Here is a 22,716-nt window from a genome sequence, read left to right as displayed (position 1 = left end):
CTATTTTATATGGATAACAATTTTTAATCAGTATTATTCAACAAAAATATAATATTGAAATATATTTTTTCTCCTTAGCCAATTATTAGAACAGGTCATCAGGACTACTGGCAAAAATTTAATAAAAAAATTATTTAAACTTTGTTTATGATTTTAAAAACCAAACAATATTTAAAATCGGAATAAATTGACTTTATTATAATAATAAAAATTTCACTCAGAATGGTGAAAAATAGAATTAGCGAAAATCCTAAAAGTGTCGACTACTGGTACACTTACCCTAACTGCCAGAAATTTTAATAATTCCCCAATCCTTCAAACCTAGTAATGTTTGTTGTTAAACCATTTTCTATTGGACACGGCATTAAATTGAGAGAAATAAATACGAAACTCATTGGAGCAACGTGTTCTCTTTTCTCTTCATTTTCTGTAAACTGATAAGGATTTAAACAAAAAATAAAAGAAATTTATAGCTTAACTGACCTCTCTCATTCTCATTCGCTGCAAATTCTCTGTTTTTGTTAGACGATCGTCTTTTGAGAAACTCAATGGATTGCCTTCATTCAGCATTTACAGTTCAGTCAAAGAATTCCATCGCAACAAAACAGACGTCTTGACATCGCCCAACACTTGGTAGCAGTGAAGTACAAAAAAAGAAGAAGAAAAACAACAAATAAAAATAACGAATTAAATAATGAATTAAAACTCAAAATACAAAAAATATGGAAAAGTAAATATTATGGACAGTGATTGAATTGTAATTGTCGGGTTGATTAAATGTCTTGTATATTTTTAGAATTTGGAATGAATTGAAATATTTCCTCAAAGCATTGTTGTGCTTTTTGGCCGCCTGCCTTCTAGTGCCGCTCTTACTTATTGTATTTGTGTGTAAGTATGTAATAATGAAAAGCATAAATTTTTAATAATGGCATGAAGTATCCTAATATCTTTTAAAACGAGTCTAAAAGCGGTTCATTTCGAACTGGCTAAAAATGTAATTAATTTACTTACGATCAGTATTCGTGCTACCTGGATAAAATATATAATAAAATCCATTAAATATTTGCTTACAATAAGAAGAAATCCATTAGCATGTCATCGATTTCGAATTGTTTTCTTCTAATGAATTTGCAATCAATATGGGCCATTCGCATGTTGCACTTCACAATCATTCAATTAACCATTTGCATATATAGCCTGCACTATTGCAGAACTCACAAGTTGGTTCCATCGCCAGATCCGCAGATCGATTGCACATTGCCACACATAAGTTATTTTTAAATGTATTAACACTCAATCAAAGTTCATATCAGTGTCAGACTTTGTAGATTTATTGTTTTTGAAAATCCGCATACCTGCCTGCAATCGAAGCAATGATGTCGTTGATGAGTTATTAAGACCGAAACAATAACAAAAGTCTATAATTTTGATCTTTGCCCAGCTGTTGTTACTCATAGTGTTAGGGGGTCTGATAAGCCGCCACAATTCGGGGACTTTACGACTTCATGCTATATTTTTATCTACGATAGACGATAGTAGTTGCACCGATACCCCTAATAAAAATAATCAATAACAAACCAAAAAACAAAAAAAAAAAAAAGAAACAAATACAAATCATTTATTTGTCTTTTTGATAATTATTGTATGGAAATTTATTGAACATTTTACGGTAAATTTATTCTAAAATGTCCGTTTCAATTTAAAATTTAATCTTGCCAATGGCCAGATTTATTCGGACAAATATTGGTACATGCGAATAGGATTGCTGTACTTAGGATTCAAATGTTATTTATATACACCTATAAATAAGGACATTTCATTTGCTGAGATCTTGGCACTTATGTGTATCTGTGTTCAACTGTGTATGTACTAACAGAATTGCGGAGTTGAAAAGGTACCCGCAGAAGTTGGTGTGTACATAAGGGAAGTTATTCTTCAAGCAATATTGGACATGTATTGTAACGTAATTCGTATTTAACTCAAACTTGTGTCATGCGACTTTCACCAAACAAAACGAATTTTGGTTTAGAATACAATCAGACTCCACTTAGTACGCAGCACTTTAATTAGCACATAGTTTCACTTTAACTATTTACTAACATAGGTTTACAAGACGCTATTCAAAACTGAATTTGCTGGCTGGCTTCCTACTCAGTCGTATTTTAAAGACCTTATCAATGCATGGAAATGTCGAGAATCATAACCCGCGCTTTCCAATAAAGATACACATATACACATACACAAACAGAAAAATGCGTGTAAACAACAAAGCAGGTTGTTATTATAAATACGAGTGAGTGTGTGATAGAGATATTAATGATGTAACAATTAGGTCAATAAATCAAAGACAGATACATGAAAAAGAAGAAGTAAAGACCAAAATAAATATGGAAAATTTGACAAACAATAGCAGGTGAAATGTAAAAAATTCTATACTGCTCAACAGAACTTTACGTTACAGTTCCAATTAACAGAAACTTATTAAACTTAGCTTAAATCTACCAGTTATGCTCGTAACAGCACATTACAGGGTCAGATAAAAAAAACTGCAACAAAGTCAAAAGCCATAATTTTTGCATTTTTTTTAATTTATTAAATGAAAGCAAATAATGTCGGAAATAGCATCAAATTTTAGAATAAGTTTAGATTTTGTCGAATTGGTCACTTTTGGCACGAGTTATGGTCTTTAAACGGCCAATGAAACCGTCACACGCTGCCCGAATGTTGCTCTACGGTATTTAGCTCATTCCAGGTGAAGCGCTTGCTTGAGGTGATCGATAGTCCAACGGATTGGTATCCGGAGATTTTGGTTTGAATGTCCAAGGTCTGCGGCCAAAATGTTTGCGTGCCCAAGGCTTTAATACACACTCCAGAATATTTTTGCGATTATATTCGGCATTTATTCCGATGCCACGTTCGATTAATACGAGCGGAGAGCGACCATCGGCGACCTCACCATCACCATGGTGTTCTTTCCCCAGCCTAATGGTCCACAACGTAAAATAGTTAAGGCCCTCATAGGACTGTTTTATTGTAATAAACCATAGGGGTGATGATAAGATTACCCATATACAGGGTGAGATGAAAAATAATGCTTACAAATCGCTTCATTTCCTGCGCACAATGGCCACCAAAATCTCCGGATACCAATCCGTTGTACTATTGTGTCTGGAGTATTTTGGAAAGCAAGGCTGGCACTAAATTCGTACCAAAGGTGACCAAATCGAACAAATCTAAACTTATTCCTAAATTTCATGCTATTTCCGACATTTTTTGCTTTCATTCAATAAATATCATTCCACAAGAATGATATTTGGTACCAGATATCAGCCCAGAAATACCTCTCTCAAATTTTATCGAGATCGAATCAGATTTAAATATCGTTCCCATATATTGCTTTGTCCAATATCATGTTTATTGTGTACCAAATGACTAATATCAGCCCAAATGGAGTAAATTAAGATAATTCCAACTGAATTCATCCTAGAAGTATGTACTTCAAATTTGTTGAAAATTGGTTCAGATCTAGCTATAGCTCGCATATATATGTTTTATCCGATTTGGTTTCAAAGTTTCTCACATGCGTTAAATGCACTCCACAAGAATAATATTTGGTACCAGATCAGATATATCTCGAAAATACCTCTGCAAAATTTTATCGAGATCAGTTCAGATTTTTATATATCTTCGATACACCGATTCATCCGATTTTTACGGTAATTGTCCACCATACATGTAATATAAGCCCAAATTGGATAGATTTTTCATATTCAAACGAATTTCTCCATTTGGTGAAACTCGGTCCAGTATATCTATTGCTCCAATAAATATATTTTAATATAATTCTTATCGAAGTCATATCATACACTATATCATTATTTGGAACTACAGGTACAAAAACCTCCGTCTTATATATTAAAAATCGATTCAGAGTTGTATATAGTTTCATATAGTAGGCCTCGCCCGACTCTTGACCTTTCCACACTTGTTCCTTTATGATATCGAAAAAAAAAAAATGAAAAACTAGTAGATTCTTACAGGTTCTGGAACAGAGCAAATATTTAGGTTGTCCGTATGAAACACTGTGGAAGAAATTACAATTTATGTTCTAAAAATGTTTCCCTCAATAAAATAATTATAAATAAAAAAAGCTAAACGCTATATAACTTTTGACATAAACTAAAGACTTTCCGTTTTGGAGATTTTTGGTGGCTAAAGGAAAAGTAACACAAAACTGAATTTAAGACAAAATTAAAACTTTTGATCAACGTAATTAAACGAACTCAGCTCCATAGCCATGAAAATGTAATTCATTAAAAATAAGTGCATTAATTGCTTTCTTACAGGTGTCCATTACAGCAATGCCTTTGTCTATTATATACTCTCAATAAAATATCCCGAGCTGCAGATATCGAAAACAAAGAAGATTCGCTCGTTCATCGATACTCCAAGAAATGCCGGTATCTTTAATTTCTTGCTTCAGATAAAAGGCCCATGCGACTTTGAGGCCATTCGAAAACATTATGATGAAAATCTGACTGGTGCCCGGGAGAAGACTGGTTATTTGAAATTCCCTAAACTACGTCAGAAATTGATGAATTGCTGGGGCCACTATGGATGGGTCAAGGATAATAGGTAGAGTATATTTGAAAATTACCTCACATGACCATTTATTTATTCCGAACAATCTGCAGTTCTTTCAATCTTAACAATCACATCCTACTGAATAAAGCAACATATCGTGGAAGTCCTGTCCATGACGGCAACATACAGGACTTTGTCAGCACATTGGTTGAAAAGTACATACCATCCGATCTGCCACAGTGGCAGGTGATTGTTATACCGATTGCATCGAATAAATCTGTACTGAATGTTGATGCCACGGATGAAGAGACATCGAATAGTGCTCAGGTAAAATGCTAGTTCCTACCCTCCGTTTATGGGGAAGTCAATTATGGAAGGAGTCAATTTTCTTTTCAATTTTAGGAAGAACAACATTACTATATACTCTTGAAAATTCATCACCTCATCATTGCCGAAGAAGATGATCTGCACATTAGTGAAATGTTAATGTTGCGTGACAACAGCGAGAAACCGATTATCGAAATAGGTGGATACACGCAAAACATTTCCAAAACTAAAAGTCTCTCGTATTTCATTCGAAAGCCCGAACACATTGAGAGACTCCTGAAATATTTAATGCGGGTTGTCGTCAATCAATGGAATAAATTTATATACGAATTTGAATCCCTTGAAACTCCAGATGATACCAGTGGCATACAAATCACCAATATCAGTCAATTGTTGTCGCTTCTGCTGATCGTGGCGGTAAATGTTATGATTAATTACTGGAAGTCTGTCGTAGTTATGAAACGAAAATCGAATCGGTATCAAAAGCATTTGACACCATCTGAGGGAAAAATAAAGGTAATCAGGCGACTCTTGGCAAAGGAAGCAGAACAGCGGCATTTGTCTTGGCCCACGGCAAAGCTTGCCATTCAAAATTCTCTACAACCTTCGAATCTCACCAAAACTTGGGCCACCCTGGTCTGGAAGGCAAATGTCAACAGCGTACTTGCACTGCCGTATCGCATCTTTTGTGAACTGATGGCCATGAGGGATTTAATTATGAAAGGTGAAACTACCTTAAGCACCACATACTCGGGTCGCCTTTCGATATTTTTGCCACTGTTGATCTATGCTCAAATGGAATTTCTTAGAATCTGTTATGAAATCTTCAAAGCTCCTGTCAATATATTCGAGGAACTTGTCCAATATCCCTCCAGAGAAATCAATAAATTGAATAAAATGTCCTATTCTGGACGTAAAATAGCTTCTTTTTCGAAGCCCATTGATGCCCAGCAATTGCGCGAACGTGTTGCCTTCAGCGATGAGGTACGTGAATCGGATTATGTCTTATCCTGTTTGTCGGGTGCCATTCGCGACTATCTGGAATTGTACTCGACCGAGGTGGCTATACCCAAAATGCTGAACACTACTTGTCGCACCATGGCCAAGGGATATTTCACAGACAATTTAGATGACAAATCCGATTACATTGGTGGAGTGGTATTCCTTCCACTGCCTCTCAAGGTACCAGATCGTGAGCATGCTCGTCAAATCCATTCGATTATAGAACAGATTCGACGCAAACAGGTTATGATTTATTTGGCCTCGATGGGGCAAACCAAATATGACATGTTAACCTCCATCTTCCCCAGAGTTCTAACCAAAATATGCATCAATTATTTCTCATCCAATTTCCCCATAACGATCACAGAAATATACGGTGAGAGTTCAGATTTTGAAACAACATGGGGACAAACTGTGGAAGATGTCTTGCTGTTTAGACCACCTCAGTCGAAGACCTGTAAGTAGCTGCCCTCTTAATTAATTTTATCGTCGATTTTCTTTTAAAATATTATTATTGTTTTCCCAATTCTTTTAGGTCTATCTCTAAATGTACATCATTTCGGTGACCGCTATCGTTTGGCAGTGATGGCCGATACTCAATTGGGTCCAGATCATTCCAAGATCGTTCGGGCATTTGAAAATTATATGGAATCGGTGACATTGTAAATTTATTAACAAAAATATTAAATTAAATTTATTAACAAAAAATTGTTTTTTTTTTGTGTAAACAAATTTTGGCCTTCTCAGAAACACTTGATAGATTAAAAAAGCTTTGATTCACTCCAATGAAATATTGCAAAAAGTAAAAAATGCAATACCCATAAAAATTTTCATTTTGATTAACAACGTTAAAGATGTTTGCTCAAAAAATTGTGTTTATAAATCAACACCCTAATAAATTGTAACAAATTCAGAAAATAAGTTTAAACGTTTCAGTCGAATAACCGATAGAAGTATACTCTTATTTACAAATATAAATAAGGGAACCCTCTTCAGGAGACGTACCAAAAGATAGGACCCACATGTTACAACTTACCACATTAAATCTAATCTTGATACAAATATTGCAATGAGCGGCGCTTAAAGAGAACTGAGAAATAATTTCGCATTTTATGCCAGTTATGATTTGGTCTGTTCAATAACTGCAAGAATGCAAAGATTTTTACTACCCTAACCGATTTTCCCTTTATGACGTCGAAAAAAAAATTGCAAAACTAGTAGATTTTTGCAGACTCTGGATGTACGAGAAGCATTAGGGACCTATTTTCTATGAACAACCCGTTTAATATAAATATTTATTTAAATGGACCAAGTTTTGACTATATTAGTTACACGATTCGTTTTATATATTACGATTCATTTTATATATTACTAAATGAACCCGATGCGCTTCACTACTCCTTTTGATTTTATATGCATTCAAAATTTTATATTCGAATATTTGTTGGTTTAAAAAAATATAAATAATAAATTCAAAAATTAAAAAAATATTGGAATACTTTAATGCGTAAACAAACAAATAGCTCGGTCTACCAACGCGTGAATATGCCAGGAACAGCTGACCATGAAAAAAGCAGGAACATGTCAAATTTAGTCCGCATACACGAAGAGTTTGTCCTTCGTATTTATTAATTTCATAGCAAAAGCCTAGGATGCAGGAAATTGCAATCTTTTGAAGTTGAATGGCATTTCTTTTGCAATTAGTGAACTCGAGGTAGCACTTCCCCATAATAATCGTGTCGCCAATTAAAATGTTGTGTAGTTTTTTACCGTTAGCCTAATACCAAAGGAGCTGCGGCGAAGCGCTTGCTAGAGGTGATCGACACTTTTAGTGCCAACCTTGCTTTCCAAAATACTCCAGACACAATAGTCCAATGAATTTGTATCCGGAGATTTTGGTGGCCATTTTGAGCTGGAAATAAAGCGAGGAACCTCATTTTGTAACTACTGAGTCCTGTTGGAATGTCCAAGGTCGTCGACCAAAATATTTGCGTGCTCGAGGCTTTAATACACCCTCCAAAATATTTTCGCGATAATATTCGGCATTTATTCTGATGCCAAGGTCGATTAATACGAGCGAAGAGCGACCATCGGCAGTTATAGCGGCCCACACCATCACCATGGCCTGCGCTTGACTTCTGGTGGCCAATCGAAGGTGCACATTTTCACCTGACCTCTTTGGCAAGTAAACACTATTATTTTGTTTGTTTACAAACTACTGGACAACGAATGTTTTCACCACTTTCGGCCAAGCGAAGCAACTCTTTAGCTCATTTGAGTTTATTTATACCCTACACCACAAGGTGGTCAGGGTATTATGTCTTTGTGCATTTATTTGTAACATGTAAAAGGAAACGAGATAGATCCATAGTTCCTTTTGATGATCTGCATAGAATCATATTCTGAGTCGATTTATGCATGTCCGTCCGTCCGTCTATCTGTCCGTCCGTTAGTCTGTCCATGTATTTTTGTGAACATAGTACAGTTCGCATTTATTAGCAGATCCAGATGAAATTTTGCACAAATCATTTGTTTGGCCCAAGGACGAATCCTATTGAAATTTGAGATAATCGGTAAAAATTTAGATATGGCTCCCATATATATCTTCGTCCGATTTGCCTTTTATTGTGCACCAAACGTGTAATATCAGCCCGAATAGTATGGAATGCCGAATTTGATCGAAATCGCTTCAGATATAGCTATAGCTCCAATTATATTGTTCATCCGATTTGTTATTTTAGTCCTCCGCAGCCGTAATATGCACTCTGTAACAACAATATTTGGGGAAATATATCAAATACAGCTCAGAAATACCTTTGCTAAATTTTATCAAGATCGGTTCGGATTTGGATATATCTCCGATTTACATTTTATTGTTCACCAAACGTCTAATATGAAATTTGGCACTTACGACCGAATTGAGTCTAGAAGCTAGTATGTCAAATTTGGTGAAGATCGGTTCAGATATAGTTATAACTCCCATATATACTGTTCACCCGATTTGTTATATTTGTTACCCACAGCCGTAATATGCACTCCGTAACAACGATATTCAGGGAAATATACGAAATACAGCTCAGAAATATCTTATCCAAATTTTATCAAGATCGGTTCAGATTTGGATATAGCTCCCATATATATCAAATGGGCAATACAAGTCCGAATTTAAAAGATACAAAAGCTTCGGCATATTTAGTCTCTTGAACTTTAAATTATAATCATAATCATAGCGTGTATGATTGAATTCTCCCATAAAAACTTTTAATTGTTATGTGGAGCTTTACTAAATTAGCAAAGTGGTGACATGACTTTAGGACTTTCTTTACTGGTTTCTTTCTGTTGTGGTGTGAGTTCTTGCACTTTTTGGAATTTCAATGGCTTTACCTTTCCCGAGCTCATTTTTCATTATTTGCCGAATGGAATATTGCGATATGTTCAGCTCACAATCTATTTTTCGATCAAGTCGCTTCTTTACTTTTCGAACCATTTCTGCTGATGTTGCTGTTTTCTTCCGTCCACTTCCTTGACGTCGGCCTACGCTATCAGTATCACGGTAACGAGAGATGGTACGAGACACAAAAGATTTATTCACATTTAAATGCTGGAGGGCTCTAATGATAGCCACTTGTTATTTTCCAGCCAAATATAAAGAAATCACACTATCACGCTTAAATTCCATCACGAATAACTTTTTTTTCTGAAAAATTCTTACCAAACGCTTGTAAACAATATGATTAGCTGTCACTGGAATAAGTGGCTTAGAAAGTGGTTTAGAAATGACCACAGTCTGAAGTTGGTTGCAGTTTTTTATCTCACCCGGTATATATGAGAGCTATACCCAAACCTCAACCGATTTCAATATTATTTGTCAAATTTTTTTGGTATTAAATTTGGTCTTTCTGTCCGAATTTTATTGGAATCGCGTTGGGTGCATCAAACATGAAAACTCGCCCGAAAATAGATATCCATATCCGAACCGATTTGAATATAATTTGAAAAATTTTTTTTGTACCAAATTTAATCACTCACGACGAGTTTCATTGGAATCGGACATACGCATCGTGTTTGGTGCATCAAATATGTTAAATCGGCCGAAAATATATATGGGAGCTATATCTAAATCTGAATTGATTTCAATATAATTCGCCAAATGTATGTTTCTTTTAAATTCCGTTACACATTCCATATTTCATTGAAATTGGAGGTACATACCGAGTTTGGTGCATCAAATTTGTGAAATGGGCCGAAAATATATATGGGAGCTTCATATACCAGTAAGACCTTTTGCATAATGCAGTTAAACTTATCAAAAAACCGTAAAGTGAGTGTGGCCGTTATATGGGGCCATTCCAAAACGGGAACCTCTATAAACAATTTTATTCTTCAAGTATTGGCATCTATCAAATCTTCTAAAATACCAAATTTTAAACAATTTTATGGGTAAATGTGACTAGGATTATCAAAATACAGAATATCGGTGCGTATCGTTATATGCGCTATAGGAAATCGTGGAACTGAATATTCGATGTTCTGCCACGGGTCCAGAACCCATTATGAACTAAAAATTGGTCTGTTCCAGAACCTGCAAGAATCTGCTAGTGTTGCAGTTTTTTCCGATATCGTAAAGAGAAAATCGGTTATCATTGTAAAAACTTTTACATTCTTGCAGTACTGGAACAGAACAAATGCCAACTTTTATCAAAATATCGAATATCGGCAGGTACTATTATATATATAACGGAAGGTACCCTTGTATGGGGGCTATGCCAAAACGTGGACCTCTTACATACAATGTTTCGCCACACGAGGTAGAACTCATTATAACCTACAAAAATCAATTTTTACACAAATCCCTAGAAAAAGTGGCAAAAATCAACAAAATACCGAATATCGAAAGGTACCGTTATATGGGGGCTATGCCAAAACGTGGACCGATATATATCTCATTTTCAATACCAACTATACTAGGCACAATACAAATTGTTCTGCTAAATTTTGACGCTCTACGTCAAATAATGTGGGCTGTATCGTAATTTCAACATACAGACAGACAGTCGGAGCGCGTTAAATAGACTTAGAATTTTATGCTGATTATGAATATATTTACTTTTTAGGGTCTACGATGAATATTTAGGGATGTTACGAACGGAATGACGAAGTTAATATACCCTCCTTTCCAAGGTGGAGGGTATAAAAATAAAAAAATTATCATACCCGGCATAGATATTTTAATCTTTAAAAAGGAAATTTATTTAAATATATTTTCTGATCATTGTCAATATCGTTTGTAAAAATAGAACAATTAGAATAAAAAATAAAAAAATTGTTTAAACACGTACAGAACATCGTAGAATGCACGAAGAGGGAAGGGAATTTAATAAATTTTCTCAATACATGTACGATAATCCTAAATTAAAGCAAGTAAGTAACTGACACAAATTTACCAAAATGAAGCCAAACATGAAAACAGCATTTAGTTTCTTTCTTTTTATAAGGAGTACTCATTGTTTTGCTCTCAAAACCCAATGAAGATGAACAGACACAAATTTGACGATCATGATGCTGGATATCTTTCCAAGCATAATCGTGAAGAAATGCTAATGAAATCCAAGATGTTGGATCCTAACAGTCATGAAGACAATCTTAGAAGACTTCAAATGGAAAGAGCAATGACCAGTGGTGGTGATGCCGACCGTTTCTTATGTGATAATCGTTTCCATTCAAGCTATTATAAAGACCCTTCTAATAATTTTGTTCCTTGGACTAAAAACCGTTACTGTGCAAATGATTCCGCTTACGAAACACACGCTCCTCTTTCGTCATGCCAATGCCATGTTACCAATGCCTGTGTCACACAACCTACTGAAATTAAAGCGGGTGACAAACACAAAACACATGAAACTGGATCAACTATTGGTGGAATATGCATTGGTTCTGAGGGCAGCGAGAAAAGTCGAATGTCGCCGAAAACGGTTATTAGTCGCCGAAGTTCACACGACCTTAAAAAATTCGTCAGATCACAGTGTAAACTAGAAGAAGATATTGCTGAGACTCTAAAGAAGTTTGATGCTATACAAACCGATGCCGAAAACTGTGAGCAAAGTAATAAATCAACCGTTAACGTTACAAAACCTTCGGCACAATGTGAGCATTGCACAACTCTTGGTGATGATAACGAAAACGTGTCAATATCTCAACAACAGTTTCCCAATAATCCTGCACAAGACGCATTCACCATTACTGCCGATGAAATTGTGAACTCCAAAGTCATTAATCCCATGATACGAAAGTTAAGACGCATGTGTATGAACAGTCTTAGGGAAGAAATGTCTCTCATGGAGGATTTGGAACGTTTGCCACACAGTATTAATGAGTTGTACAAGGCGGCAGTATTCCATCAAAATAAATAAACGTATATTATTAACATTGTATTGGCAATAGAATAAACAATTTATATTTCGGATGCAATAAACTTGATCAATACATATAAAAATAATCTTAAATACTTTAATATAATTATTCAATTCAATTTAAGTTAATGTCAAACAAATGGATTTATCAGCCGCTACGATAAATCTCTTTGCAATTGTTCATAAACAGGACCATCATGTTGTAGCCTTCTTTGTCGAAATCAATGTTTTCGCCACCGAATAGTATGGCCTGAAAAAACTCAAAATGTACATCCATTCTCTAATGATGTCTAAAAACTCAAACACTACACTTACTTCTTTAGCTTTTACACTTGTGGATCCCATTGCTTTGCCAATTACCTCAATCCAATCGTCTTTTGATGCTCCAACGGAATCCGAGAGCTGAACGGTAACTTTTTGATCATCAGTACTAGTACCTATTAAGTTTGTGCCGGCTTCACTATCAACACACAACATTATGCTGACATTTTGGCCAGCAAATTGTCTAAGCATATTGCCATTTACGTGTGTTCTTGCTTCAAATGCCATATTTTGTAATAACTTGAAATGTTTTGTAATATATGTAAATCGCTTAATAAATGTATTCATATATTAGTTTCAGGTTTATCTACAGTTTTTTTCCTGGTGCTTCGTGTGAAGTGAAATACAGTCCTTGTGAAATTAATTCCGGAATGTAAACAAATATCTGCCGCCGAAATTGGCAAACAATCGATTTCGCTATTATAGTATCGATAATTTCTTCTGTGAATGCGGACAATCGAACAATATCACGCATCTAGTAATACAACGTTCTCACCAGGATTCCAACAACGCCCTGAGAATTAATATTCTGTTCCAGAAGAGGAAACCTAGTGAACCCTACAACATACCAGACGTGCTGTTTTAAGTTTCTATTAAAAATTATTTAAAAAAAGTTAGAATCATAAGAAAAAGACCTCCAAATTGCATAATTTTGCAATGGAGGATCCCGATTCTCTTCCCCCCGACATGGAGTTTGATGTCACGGAAGAGATCGCATCAACCTCCAAACAATTGCCGGCTTTTGCAAACTCCACTAGTATGCAAGAAAACAAGACAAAACAGAACGAACGAAAGAGACTGCGCCTAGAAAGTGCAATATCATCAATAAATGTATCGGATCTGGCTGAGAAATTAACCAACTACAACCCGCAGGACCAAAACAAATTTGGCATTTTGGGGGCATTGGCAGACATTGACATTTCCACACCTGTCAGCAATCCAACCACAACCGAAATCAATGTTCCTCCAAAACCAAAAATCTCCTGGTGCCCACCGATTTTTACATACAATGTCAACATAAACTCTCTAGTAGAGTCATTACGTGCCGCATCCCCACAGTGCAATTTTAAAATTAAAAATATAAATAAAAACAAAAGTAAGTTGTACTTTGCAGATTCTAAAGTTCATGCCTCAATGATGGATCTTTTAAAGTCAAAAAATATTCAGTCATACTCTTTCACACCCAAGGATCAAAAGCAGACATCCCTGATAATCCGAAACCTCTTCTCTCTAACTGAACCAGAGGCAATTAAAAACGAACTAGATCAGTTAGTTCCTGAAACAGTGGCCAGTGTCTCAAAATTTAGAACACCGACATCAATTAAAAACAACACTGATACGGGTCTTTTCTTAGTTTGCTTATTGCCAGGAAAGAAGTTTGGCGAAATTTCACATATTCGCCAACTGCAATACCAATCCATAATCTGGGAGAAACCCAAAAAAAGGGATACCTTCGTCCAATGCCGAAGATGTCAAGGGCACGGACATATAGCACGTAATTGCAATTGCTCTTACAGATGCGTTAAATGCAAAGACAAACATCTTCCTGGAGAATGTAAAAGGTCCAAGACAGACACCTCGGAACCTTACTGTGTTAATTGCGAAAAAACAGGTCATCCCGCCAACTGGCGAGGATGTCCCTCCTATAAAAAATATGCCTCCGACAGGAAAAAAAAGATGGCAGTAGCATTAGAAAACAGAGCTCTAGCTCAAAACAATGTATCTAAAGCATTAAACACATCCAAATATTCACCGGAAAAAACTTTTTCAAACTTATTTAAAAGTGTCACATCTATTCCCCAAGATTCAACCAAAAAACCACAAATAATTCAAGACTTCCTTAAGCTAGCAAATCTTTTTTTGGAACCTGAAGAGCTGACCTTAGAGCAAGAAATTCAAATATTCCTAACAGAATATAAAAACTTGTCAAAAACCGAAGCAAAAAAACAATTTTTAATGCTTCTTAATAAAGTTAAATTGAATTATGGACCATAGATCACTAAAATTTCTTACTTTCAATGTACGATCCCTTGTGGATAGAAGTCGACAAATAGAATTAAAAAACACACTACTTCACAATAACATCGATATAGCATTCATCCAGGAATGTCATCTCAGATCCAACATGCGTGTCAAAATAAGTGGATACACTTTTGTCTACGATAATTCTCCCACTGGAGTTGCAATTTTCATCAAGGACTCAATTCAATTCAAGAGAGTTTCCGTTCCGGCCACTGGCATTAATACGACACTTATAGAAATCTCATCTAACAATTCAACAAAAAAATACCTTCTGGGATCGGTATATATCCCGTGCAGTTATCCTGTACAGCGCCTCGATCTTGATCTGAATACATTACTTCAGTTATCTAGCAACTTTGATGGTTTCATCTTTGGAGGGGACTTAAACTCCAAAAGTCCAACATGGGGCGACTCCTACGAAAACTCAAATGGAAGAGTCTTGAGGTCCTGGTTATCAGATAATTCCATGGATGTCATCAGGTTATGCGATACTAGCCCATCGTATCCAAGTGGTACCTCTTACCTGGATCATTTCCTACTCAGCAACCATTTAATCAACAGTAGAAATCCTAACTATACTATATCCACCAGACCCACTTTCTCGGATCATTTCCCCATTAAGTTGGACCTGAAACTTGATCATTTAAACATCGATTTGACGCCTCCGCAATTCTTCATATCTTATAAAAACACTAATTGGCATAACTTTCGTCAGGACATAGACGTTATCTCACGTCAAATAATGCCTTCCATCAATAGGAACCTGACCAATGACGAGATTGATACCACTCTAAACGGTTTTAAGAGTCATTTTTCCAACATCCATGAAATACACTCCGAAAAATTTAAAATAGAGGATAGGAGCCTACCATACTCGGACAAAATCAAGAAAATCCTACAAATTAAACATCAATGGCAACGAAATCTCAAAAAAATCTTCCATCGTTCAGGCAACAGGACAAGCCGTGAGTACTCCATTCTTTCTAATCAAATTCAGCTCTTGAAAATAATAATAAAGGAGCTAGTCAAAATAGAAACAGCCCAAATATTTAATGATAGATTGCAAAAAATCAAACCTAGTCCGTCCGCCTTTAAAGAAATATACCGATTTACAGGAAGCAATAAATCATCTTTCTGCCGTCAGATCAACCATGCTAACAACACTATTACAAACAGTAACGAGATTGCAGATCATTTTAAGAATTTTTATTCCACCATATTTGAAGACTCAACAACACTTCCTGCCTCAGATGAGCATAATTCTACGCTATTAACATGTATCAACTCAACACCAACTCATATATATTCATTCGATGAAAATTTTAATTCTCTCCACAATCCAGACACATACCACTTTACTTCATCTGAAAATATAAAAAACATTATTTTCAACATCAATTCAAAAAAATCTAGCGGCCCTGATGAAATCTCAAACTTTATAATCAAGAGATTTCCAGAATCCACAATTAATTTACTCACGTGCCTTTTCAATAATTGCATTAACAACGGATACTTTCCCAAACAATGGAAAGTTGCCAAAATCATACCCATCAAGAAGAAAACAACAAATTGCAACGTTGATGACTTTCGCCCAATTTCCCTTTTGTCAAATATTGGTAAAATACCGGAAGTAGTGCTGAAAGAAAAATTAAACAATGAATTAACTATTGATCCAATATCAAACTACCAATTTGGCTTCAAATCTGGACATTCCACTCAGCACGCACTTCTCAAGTTTCATAACGACGTAACAACAAACTTAAGGAGTCAATCATGCACAGTTGCAATATCATTGGATATACAAAAAGCGTTTGACTCAGTGTCTCACCTCGGTATTTTGTTCAAATTAATTCAACTTGGAGTAGATCCATTTATTATAAAAATGCTAAAGAGTTTCTTCAATTCTCGTAAATTTATGGTTCAGATCCGGAATACATCATCATCCTTGGGCCATGTAAATAGCGGCGTTCCTCAAGGTAGTATCTTGGCACCATACCTTTTTAACCTGTTTCTTCATGACTTTCCACACATGTATCAACATTCCAAAGCAATCCTGTATGCAGATGATTGCATAATCTACGCACATAATCCTTCGCCAGCCATTGCCCTGAGTGTTGCTTCAGAACACCTACACATAATCAACAACTTCTATAAACAATGGGGTATTAAAATAAATGCCGCTAAATCGGTAGCCATATGCATACGTAATGCGTCGGGCAAATGCCCACGAAAAGTTGTACCAGAAAGCAAGCAATTAAAATTGTCTTTAGAAGGAGTAGAAATTCCTTTCAGCACATCCTTAAAGTACCTTGGTGTAACATTCAATCATCTCTTAAAATTCAACGACCATGCTCGTTCCATCATGCAAAAAGTTAAAGGTATATTAGCGAGTTTTTCAAACATCCTTAACAGCAATTATTTACCTCAAAACACCAAGCTGCTCCTATATAAGGTGGCAATTAGATCTATCCTAACATACGCATTTCCAATCTGGTTTCCTATTTCCCCAATAGTTGCCAACGAATTGGAAATTCTGGAAAGAAAGGTCTTAAGAAAATGCACAAACAAATATTATCAATCTCATCACAAAAAATTCTCAAATACTTACATATACAAAATCTCTAACGTTGTGCCATTTTGTAAGTACGCCCAACAACTTCAAAGGAAGTTTGTAGAGAAATTGGCTACTCACGAAAACCATATTGTAAGCGAAATCCACGAAATCGAGAAAAATATATCCTGGTCAGATTCGTCATATCTGTCTACAGTGGGTATTCTCAACGAACCTACTGAAGATGTCGCAGATGACTATACCTTACCACGCTTCTACATTAAATCAGTACCTGGAACCCACAGAGGTTAATCAGTAAAATTAGTTAATTATAATAATTCATTATTTGTTACAAAATATATACACTTTTACTTTTAAGCAGCCTATACTGTAGATCTCTCTTTATGAGAATTCGATTTATTAGCTGAGAACTTACTGTGATATTCAAAGAATAAGAAATTTTTATGTATAATTACACATTCTGTGTAAGAGCACTGACTGTCACTCCGTTTTGATGTCATATTTTGTTAACTAGTTTTAAGATTTTGTTAATTATTTATTTATTGTACACAGTCATTAGCACTGTTAGTTACAGTTGAGGCCGGGAGCAAGCCTTATATACTTCATTCATTGTTTACATTTTGTGTAATGATTTCACAATTCGCATGTAGCATATTATACACTTTCATTGTACGTTAGAATAAGACAACAATAGTTCTAACAGTCTCAATTCATGTTAATCGTTCACTTTGTATTTAAATGTACCATCGAAAAGAAGAAGACTCAATAAAGTAACTTACTTACTTACTTACTTCCAGAAGAGCAATGAATGAAAAAATATATAGTACGATAATCGATTTTCCCATTGTGATATCGAAAAAAATTGCAAATCTTATAAATTCTAGCACGTTCTGGAAGAGAACAAAAGATGAAACAAAGCTAATGTGGCGTTTCCACTGCACTTGATTCGCTCTCTATTCGTTGTTTGGCCCTTAACTATGAAAAAACTATCTAATTCTTCACACAAAATTTCCTGAGCGAACACTCATATTTTTACATTGTTCAAATCAAATCACTCTCAGAACAACGAAAAAATATGTCCCATCACTAAAAAATGAGAGCATTTATCGAAAATGTGTCATATTTGTCAACCGCTTGTCAAAAAATAAACAAATTATTGTGTCCGTTGCGAAAGTAATTGAAGAATTTTTAATTAATAAAAATGTGTGTGAATTCGGTGGAAACGATAAATTAAATGTGAGTGAACAAAAACGCGTTTTTCATATAACCTATATTAGTTATTTTTTCATAGGAGTGTACAATGGAGAAGAAAAATAAATTTGTGAAAAAACTAATTATAAGTCGAAGAAGGCTCGCGTCTTTCACCTTGTTTGAAAAAGACAGTTGCGATGTAAGGAAGCTGCTAACTCTGGTGAATGCCTTGGAATTCCACACATTGTATGAATCGGAACGATTGTGTTGGCAAAGGGTAATGTGTGTCCGATACAACGGAACAAAAATAATCCGTATTTCATGAGAGAACTGCGAATTGTAAATATTTGACCATTGAGTTTTTGCAATCTTTTCAGTTTCGATCTCAATACTTTTGGGAAATAGATTGCCAAAAAGCAGATGAGAAATGCTTCAAAAATAACTTTCGGGTCAGCAGAGAGGTTTTCAATAAATTGTGTGAATTGCTAAATGGGCTACAAAAATCTAATACAAATATGCGAGAGGCAATACCATTGGAAAAAAGAGTTGCAATAGGTTTATATACCTTGGGATCTTCGGCCGAGTACCGCACAATAGCAAACATGTTTGGAGTTGGAAAAAGTACAGTGTGTAAAATACTCTTGCAGTTTTGTAATGAGGTCTGGAGAATTCTTGCTCCAATTTATTTAAAAAACTTTCCCTTAACAAGAGAAAAGATAGAAGTACTCTGTCAAGAATTTGAAATGCTAGGGTTTCCGCAATGTATAGGTGCTCTGGGTGAGTTTTGAAAAGTTGTATTTAAATTATTATTATTATTATGTTAACGTTTGCAGACGGTTGCCACATTGAGGTTCATCCATCCAAGGAAGACGCTACAGATTACTACAACTACAAGGGATGGTACTCAGTCGTACTCCTTGCATTGGTAGATGCGAGGTAAGTACTAACACTTACATTTTCTTTACTTTTTATATCCTACGCCCCACTATGGTGCAGGGTATTGTGTCGTGAGATAGACGCCTACTTCTCATGGGTCTTCATCAGACTTCAGGTTTAGTGTGCATCAAATGGGATGAAATTGGACACAAGTGGCCGAATTATGCCAAAAAGTAAACCTATTATATTTGGTGCACATAACAACAGTATTGTAACGTATCATAAAGTCGGCCGGTCCGACTTTTATCCTTTTATAACTGCTTTCTACATACTTTTTTTATTTTAGATGTCGTTTCATTTATGTTAGTTGTGGGAGTCCAGGACGTTGCAACGATTCTCAGATCTTTGAAGGTTCTTCCCTCAAACAGCAGCTTAACGAATGCAGTCATTTAAAGGAAGTAAAACGAAATATTTTGGGCGTTGAGGTTCCTGCCCTTATAATCGGCGATTCGGCATTCAAATTAAGCGACAAGTTGATGAAACCTTATCCATTTCAATTATCACAAAATCTCGAGCAAAAATGCTTTAATTACGCATTGTCAAAATCACGCAGAGTAGTTGAAAATGCCTTTGGCCACCTTAAGGCACGATTCCGACGAATCGGAAAAGGCATAGATAATGCTCTAAAGTATGCCAATGCAGTCATATTATCTTGTTGTGCTCTTCATAATTTTCTCAGCGAGCACAATGATGTTGTTAACGACAAGTGGTTGAAAGCATTACAATCAGTTGAGGCAAATAGATCCTATCCTGAAGAAATAATAATTCTTGCAGATCAAAGCAGCGGCCATAATGGCGAAGAAATACGAAATGCTATTTCAATATATTTATGTACGTATTATTGTTCTTAGTAAAATGCTAATGTCAAACAAGAGTTGACATAAGCACATTAAATATATGTAGGCATTCATTTTTTAAATACATATTCTTTACTATTTTTAAGCGCAAAAAAATTGTTGTAACGAAGAGGATAACTTGTACAATATTGATGAAGCTAATTCATTTTTAAATGTGGAGGAAGAATATACGTTCCCTTCTGGAGAAACCGTCTGTAATTTTCAAGATATAAATTAGTATTATTCATTTTCATTTTTCATTTATTTCGTCAGAATTCATTATGTTTCATTAATATAGTTTATGTTATTTTTAGATAACTATGTACATATGTAAGCTGCATTTTGAAGAATTTGTTTAATTGTTTTTGAAAATGAAAAAAGGTATATATATATATATATATATATATATATATATATATATATATATATATATATATATATATATATATATATATATATATATATATATATATATATATATATATATATATATATATATATATATATATATATATATATATATATATATACCTTTTTTCATTTTCAAAAACAATTAAACAAATTATATGAATATATATATATATATATATATATATATATATATATATATATATATATATATATATATATATATATTTATATATATATATATATTATATATATATTTTTTTTTCTTTTTTTCATATCTACTAGCATTCCGCCCATACATACTCAAAATAATTTTTGTATATATTTTTAATTTTAGAAAAAAACAAATGTTACATTGAATGATAAATAAAATGCATAACATTAAAACAATAAAAATTAAAACTAATCAAAGTATTTAATTAAGATAGTAAGAGCAAACTATAATTAAAGGAAATATAAGCAGTTTAAAAGAAAAGTCGTTACATATCATAAATATATATTCAATTTTAAGCATTTCTTAAAAAATCTACCAAAGCCTTTTGTACTTCCGCTTCCCTTTCCACAAAGCTTCTTAACAAAGCCTCTTTCTTCTCTTCTCTAGCCTCCTTTCTTTGTTCTATCTCTATTAAAATATCAATTTTTCTTTCCACTTTTTCAGCATGCTCTTCTTCCCTTTTTCTCTTTTTCGATGATGATGTGAATGGTAATTCCGACGATAGGTCAGTTGTATTTAATTGTGAAGAGGAACTAGGAATGATTGGTGAAGAGGGTGGGGAGTTGGACATTTCGCATGTCAATATGGCATCAATATCTGTGCAATATACAACGTGAGAATAACAAATATATATTATTTATTAATTTGATTCTTACCATTGACACTGTCCAACACAAGGAACTCAGTATTGTAGGTCTTGCAAGGTGCTAGCAACATTTCCATTTCTTTATATAGCTCCCAATCTGATGGTGAACCTCCGGTTGTACCAACTAGGCGCTTTTCCTTCCTATAAAAAGACATGGTTTTTATAAAGTAAATAAAAACATACGTTACAGATTGTAAATATTCAAAAGTAAAGAAGCTATCATCTTGCATTATGTATCTACAACAAGAGTGTTGGAAGACAAACTTTCTGTCATTCTTAACTTAAAATGACAAGTTCCGAGAATATTGTACCTATCCTTGGATAATATCGAACGAATTTTGATGCAAACAAACACATCCGCATAAGCTCCTCCCACCATGATCGAAGTCGGAGGCAATGAAACTTCATGCAAATTGAAATGTTCAAAAACATACCTAAATCTCGCAGCCATGTTGTGCATCTTGGTTTTTATTTCGTGGGATGTATACGAAAACCCATGTTTCCCGAGTTCGGATGCCATTTCTTGAAGAATGTGGCTATTTTTTCGACATCCACGTAGCTGGCTCATAAATAATCCCCACACTTCCAACAAAGCCCGTTCACTTATTATACTCCATTTGTTGGGAGTTTTTCGGATACCTAAAACAATAAAACATTATTCTTGGTTATATTAGTATTTTTACTCACATTTTTTTTTTCGAATTGAGCCATTTTTATTAATTTTTCTTTAAATTAAAAAAAAAAAAAGAAAAATTGTGTATAACCATAAATGAAGTTGTCAGATGTAACTACGAACGTATCGTGGGAACAGGTTAGTTCGTGTACGTGATTCTGAGAGCAAACAACGTCATTCAATTTACCGTGTGAACATGCTATAAAAATATGAGTGTTCGCTCAGGAAATTTTGTGTGGAGAATTAAGTAGTTTTTCCGTAGTTTAGGGCCAAACAACGAATAGAGAGCGAATCAAGTGCCGTGGAAACGCCACATTATGGACGGGCATGGTAGAATAATACAGGTAACAGCAAGTGTTGTTGTACAACAATCGTAACAACAACCATATACAAATTAGGTTTTGTACGTAATACAAGTGTCAAGGTTATGTGTCCAAAAATGTAAACAAAATAATTAATTTTCAATAAATTATTTTAATTTCAAAAATACACAATTTTGGAATTTGGATTATTAAATTGAAAATGCAGAAGAATAGTTTTTAAAATATTTAATATTAATGCTTTACCATCATTC

At 34.6% G+C, this 22,716-nt stretch overlaps 5 protein-coding genes across 6 annotated transcripts; 3 read left to right on the top strand and 2 right to left on the bottom strand.

Moving 5' to 3' along the window:
• Positions 1-564: 564 nt before the first annotated feature.
• On the top strand, positions 565-6,621 carry LOC101894625 (uncharacterized). The gene is made up of 6 exons (XM_005190653.4): positions 565-730; positions 797-888; positions 4,347-4,635; positions 4,695-4,911; positions 4,987-6,370; positions 6,449-6,621. The coding sequence occupies exons 1-6, from the start codon at positions 723-725 to the stop codon at positions 6,577-6,579; spliced, it is 2,121 nt and encodes a 706-aa protein (XP_005190710.2). The 5' UTR covers positions 565-722; the 3' UTR covers positions 6,580-6,621.
• A 4,551-nt stretch (positions 6,622-11,172) lies between these two features.
• Positions 11,173-12,323, top strand: LOC101894888 (uncharacterized). Its single transcript, XM_005190656.4, has 2 exons — positions 11,173-11,334; positions 11,409-12,323. The coding sequence occupies exons 1-2, from the start codon at positions 11,266-11,268 to the stop codon at positions 12,321-12,323; spliced, it is 984 nt and encodes a 327-aa protein (XP_005190713.2). The 5' UTR covers positions 11,173-11,265.
• Positions 12,324-12,330: 7 nt separating this feature from the next.
• LOC131806630 (uncharacterized) lies at positions 12,331-13,059 on the bottom strand. Its single transcript, XM_059131093.1, has 2 exons — positions 12,639-13,059; positions 12,331-12,573 (listed from the first exon to the last, which is right to left on the bottom strand). The coding sequence occupies exons 1-2, from the start codon at positions 12,930-12,932 to the stop codon at positions 12,472-12,474; spliced, it is 396 nt and encodes a 131-aa protein (XP_058987076.1). The 5' UTR covers positions 12,933-13,059; the 3' UTR covers positions 12,331-12,471.
• A 5,110-nt stretch (positions 13,060-18,169) lies between these two features.
• Positions 18,170-20,534, top strand: LOC131805839 (putative nuclease HARBI1). Its single transcript, XM_059129520.1, has 6 exons — positions 18,170-18,474; positions 18,530-18,706; positions 18,807-19,206; positions 19,263-19,365; positions 19,652-20,196; positions 20,309-20,534. The coding sequence occupies exons 2-6, from the start codon at positions 18,539-18,541 to the stop codon at positions 20,437-20,439; spliced, it is 1,347 nt and encodes a 448-aa protein (XP_058985503.1). The 5' UTR covers positions 18,170-18,474; positions 18,530-18,538; the 3' UTR covers positions 20,440-20,534.
• A 508-nt stretch (positions 20,535-21,042) lies between these two features.
• Positions 21,043-22,332, bottom strand: LOC131806628 (uncharacterized). 2 transcript variants are annotated; one of them, XM_059131078.1, is made up of 4 exons: positions 22,157-22,332; positions 21,904-22,108; positions 21,480-21,610; positions 21,043-21,420 (listed from the first exon to the last, which is right to left on the bottom strand). In XM_059131078.1, exons 2-4 carry the CDS (start codon positions 22,035-22,037, stop codon positions 21,116-21,118), a joined length of 570 nt encoding a protein of 189 aa, XP_058987061.1. In that variant the 5' UTR covers positions 22,038-22,108; positions 22,157-22,332; the 3' UTR covers positions 21,043-21,115. The 2 variants fall into 2 exon arrangements, with proteins under 2 accessions (XP_058987061.1, XP_058987063.1); XM_059131080.1 differs by lacking the exon at positions 22,157-22,332 and having other exon boundaries at positions 21,904-22,149.
• Between the last annotated feature and the right edge of the window lie 384 nt (positions 22,333-22,716).

The sequence above is a fragment of the Musca domestica genome, unplaced genomic scaffold, assembly GCF_030504385.1.
Source record: "Musca domestica strain aabys unplaced genomic scaffold, Musca_domestica.polishedcontigs.V.1.1 11, whole genome shotgun sequence".
NCBI lineage: Eukaryota > Metazoa > Arthropoda > Insecta > Diptera > Muscidae > Musca > Musca domestica.
This window is presented reverse-complemented; position numbering and strand designations above follow the sequence as displayed.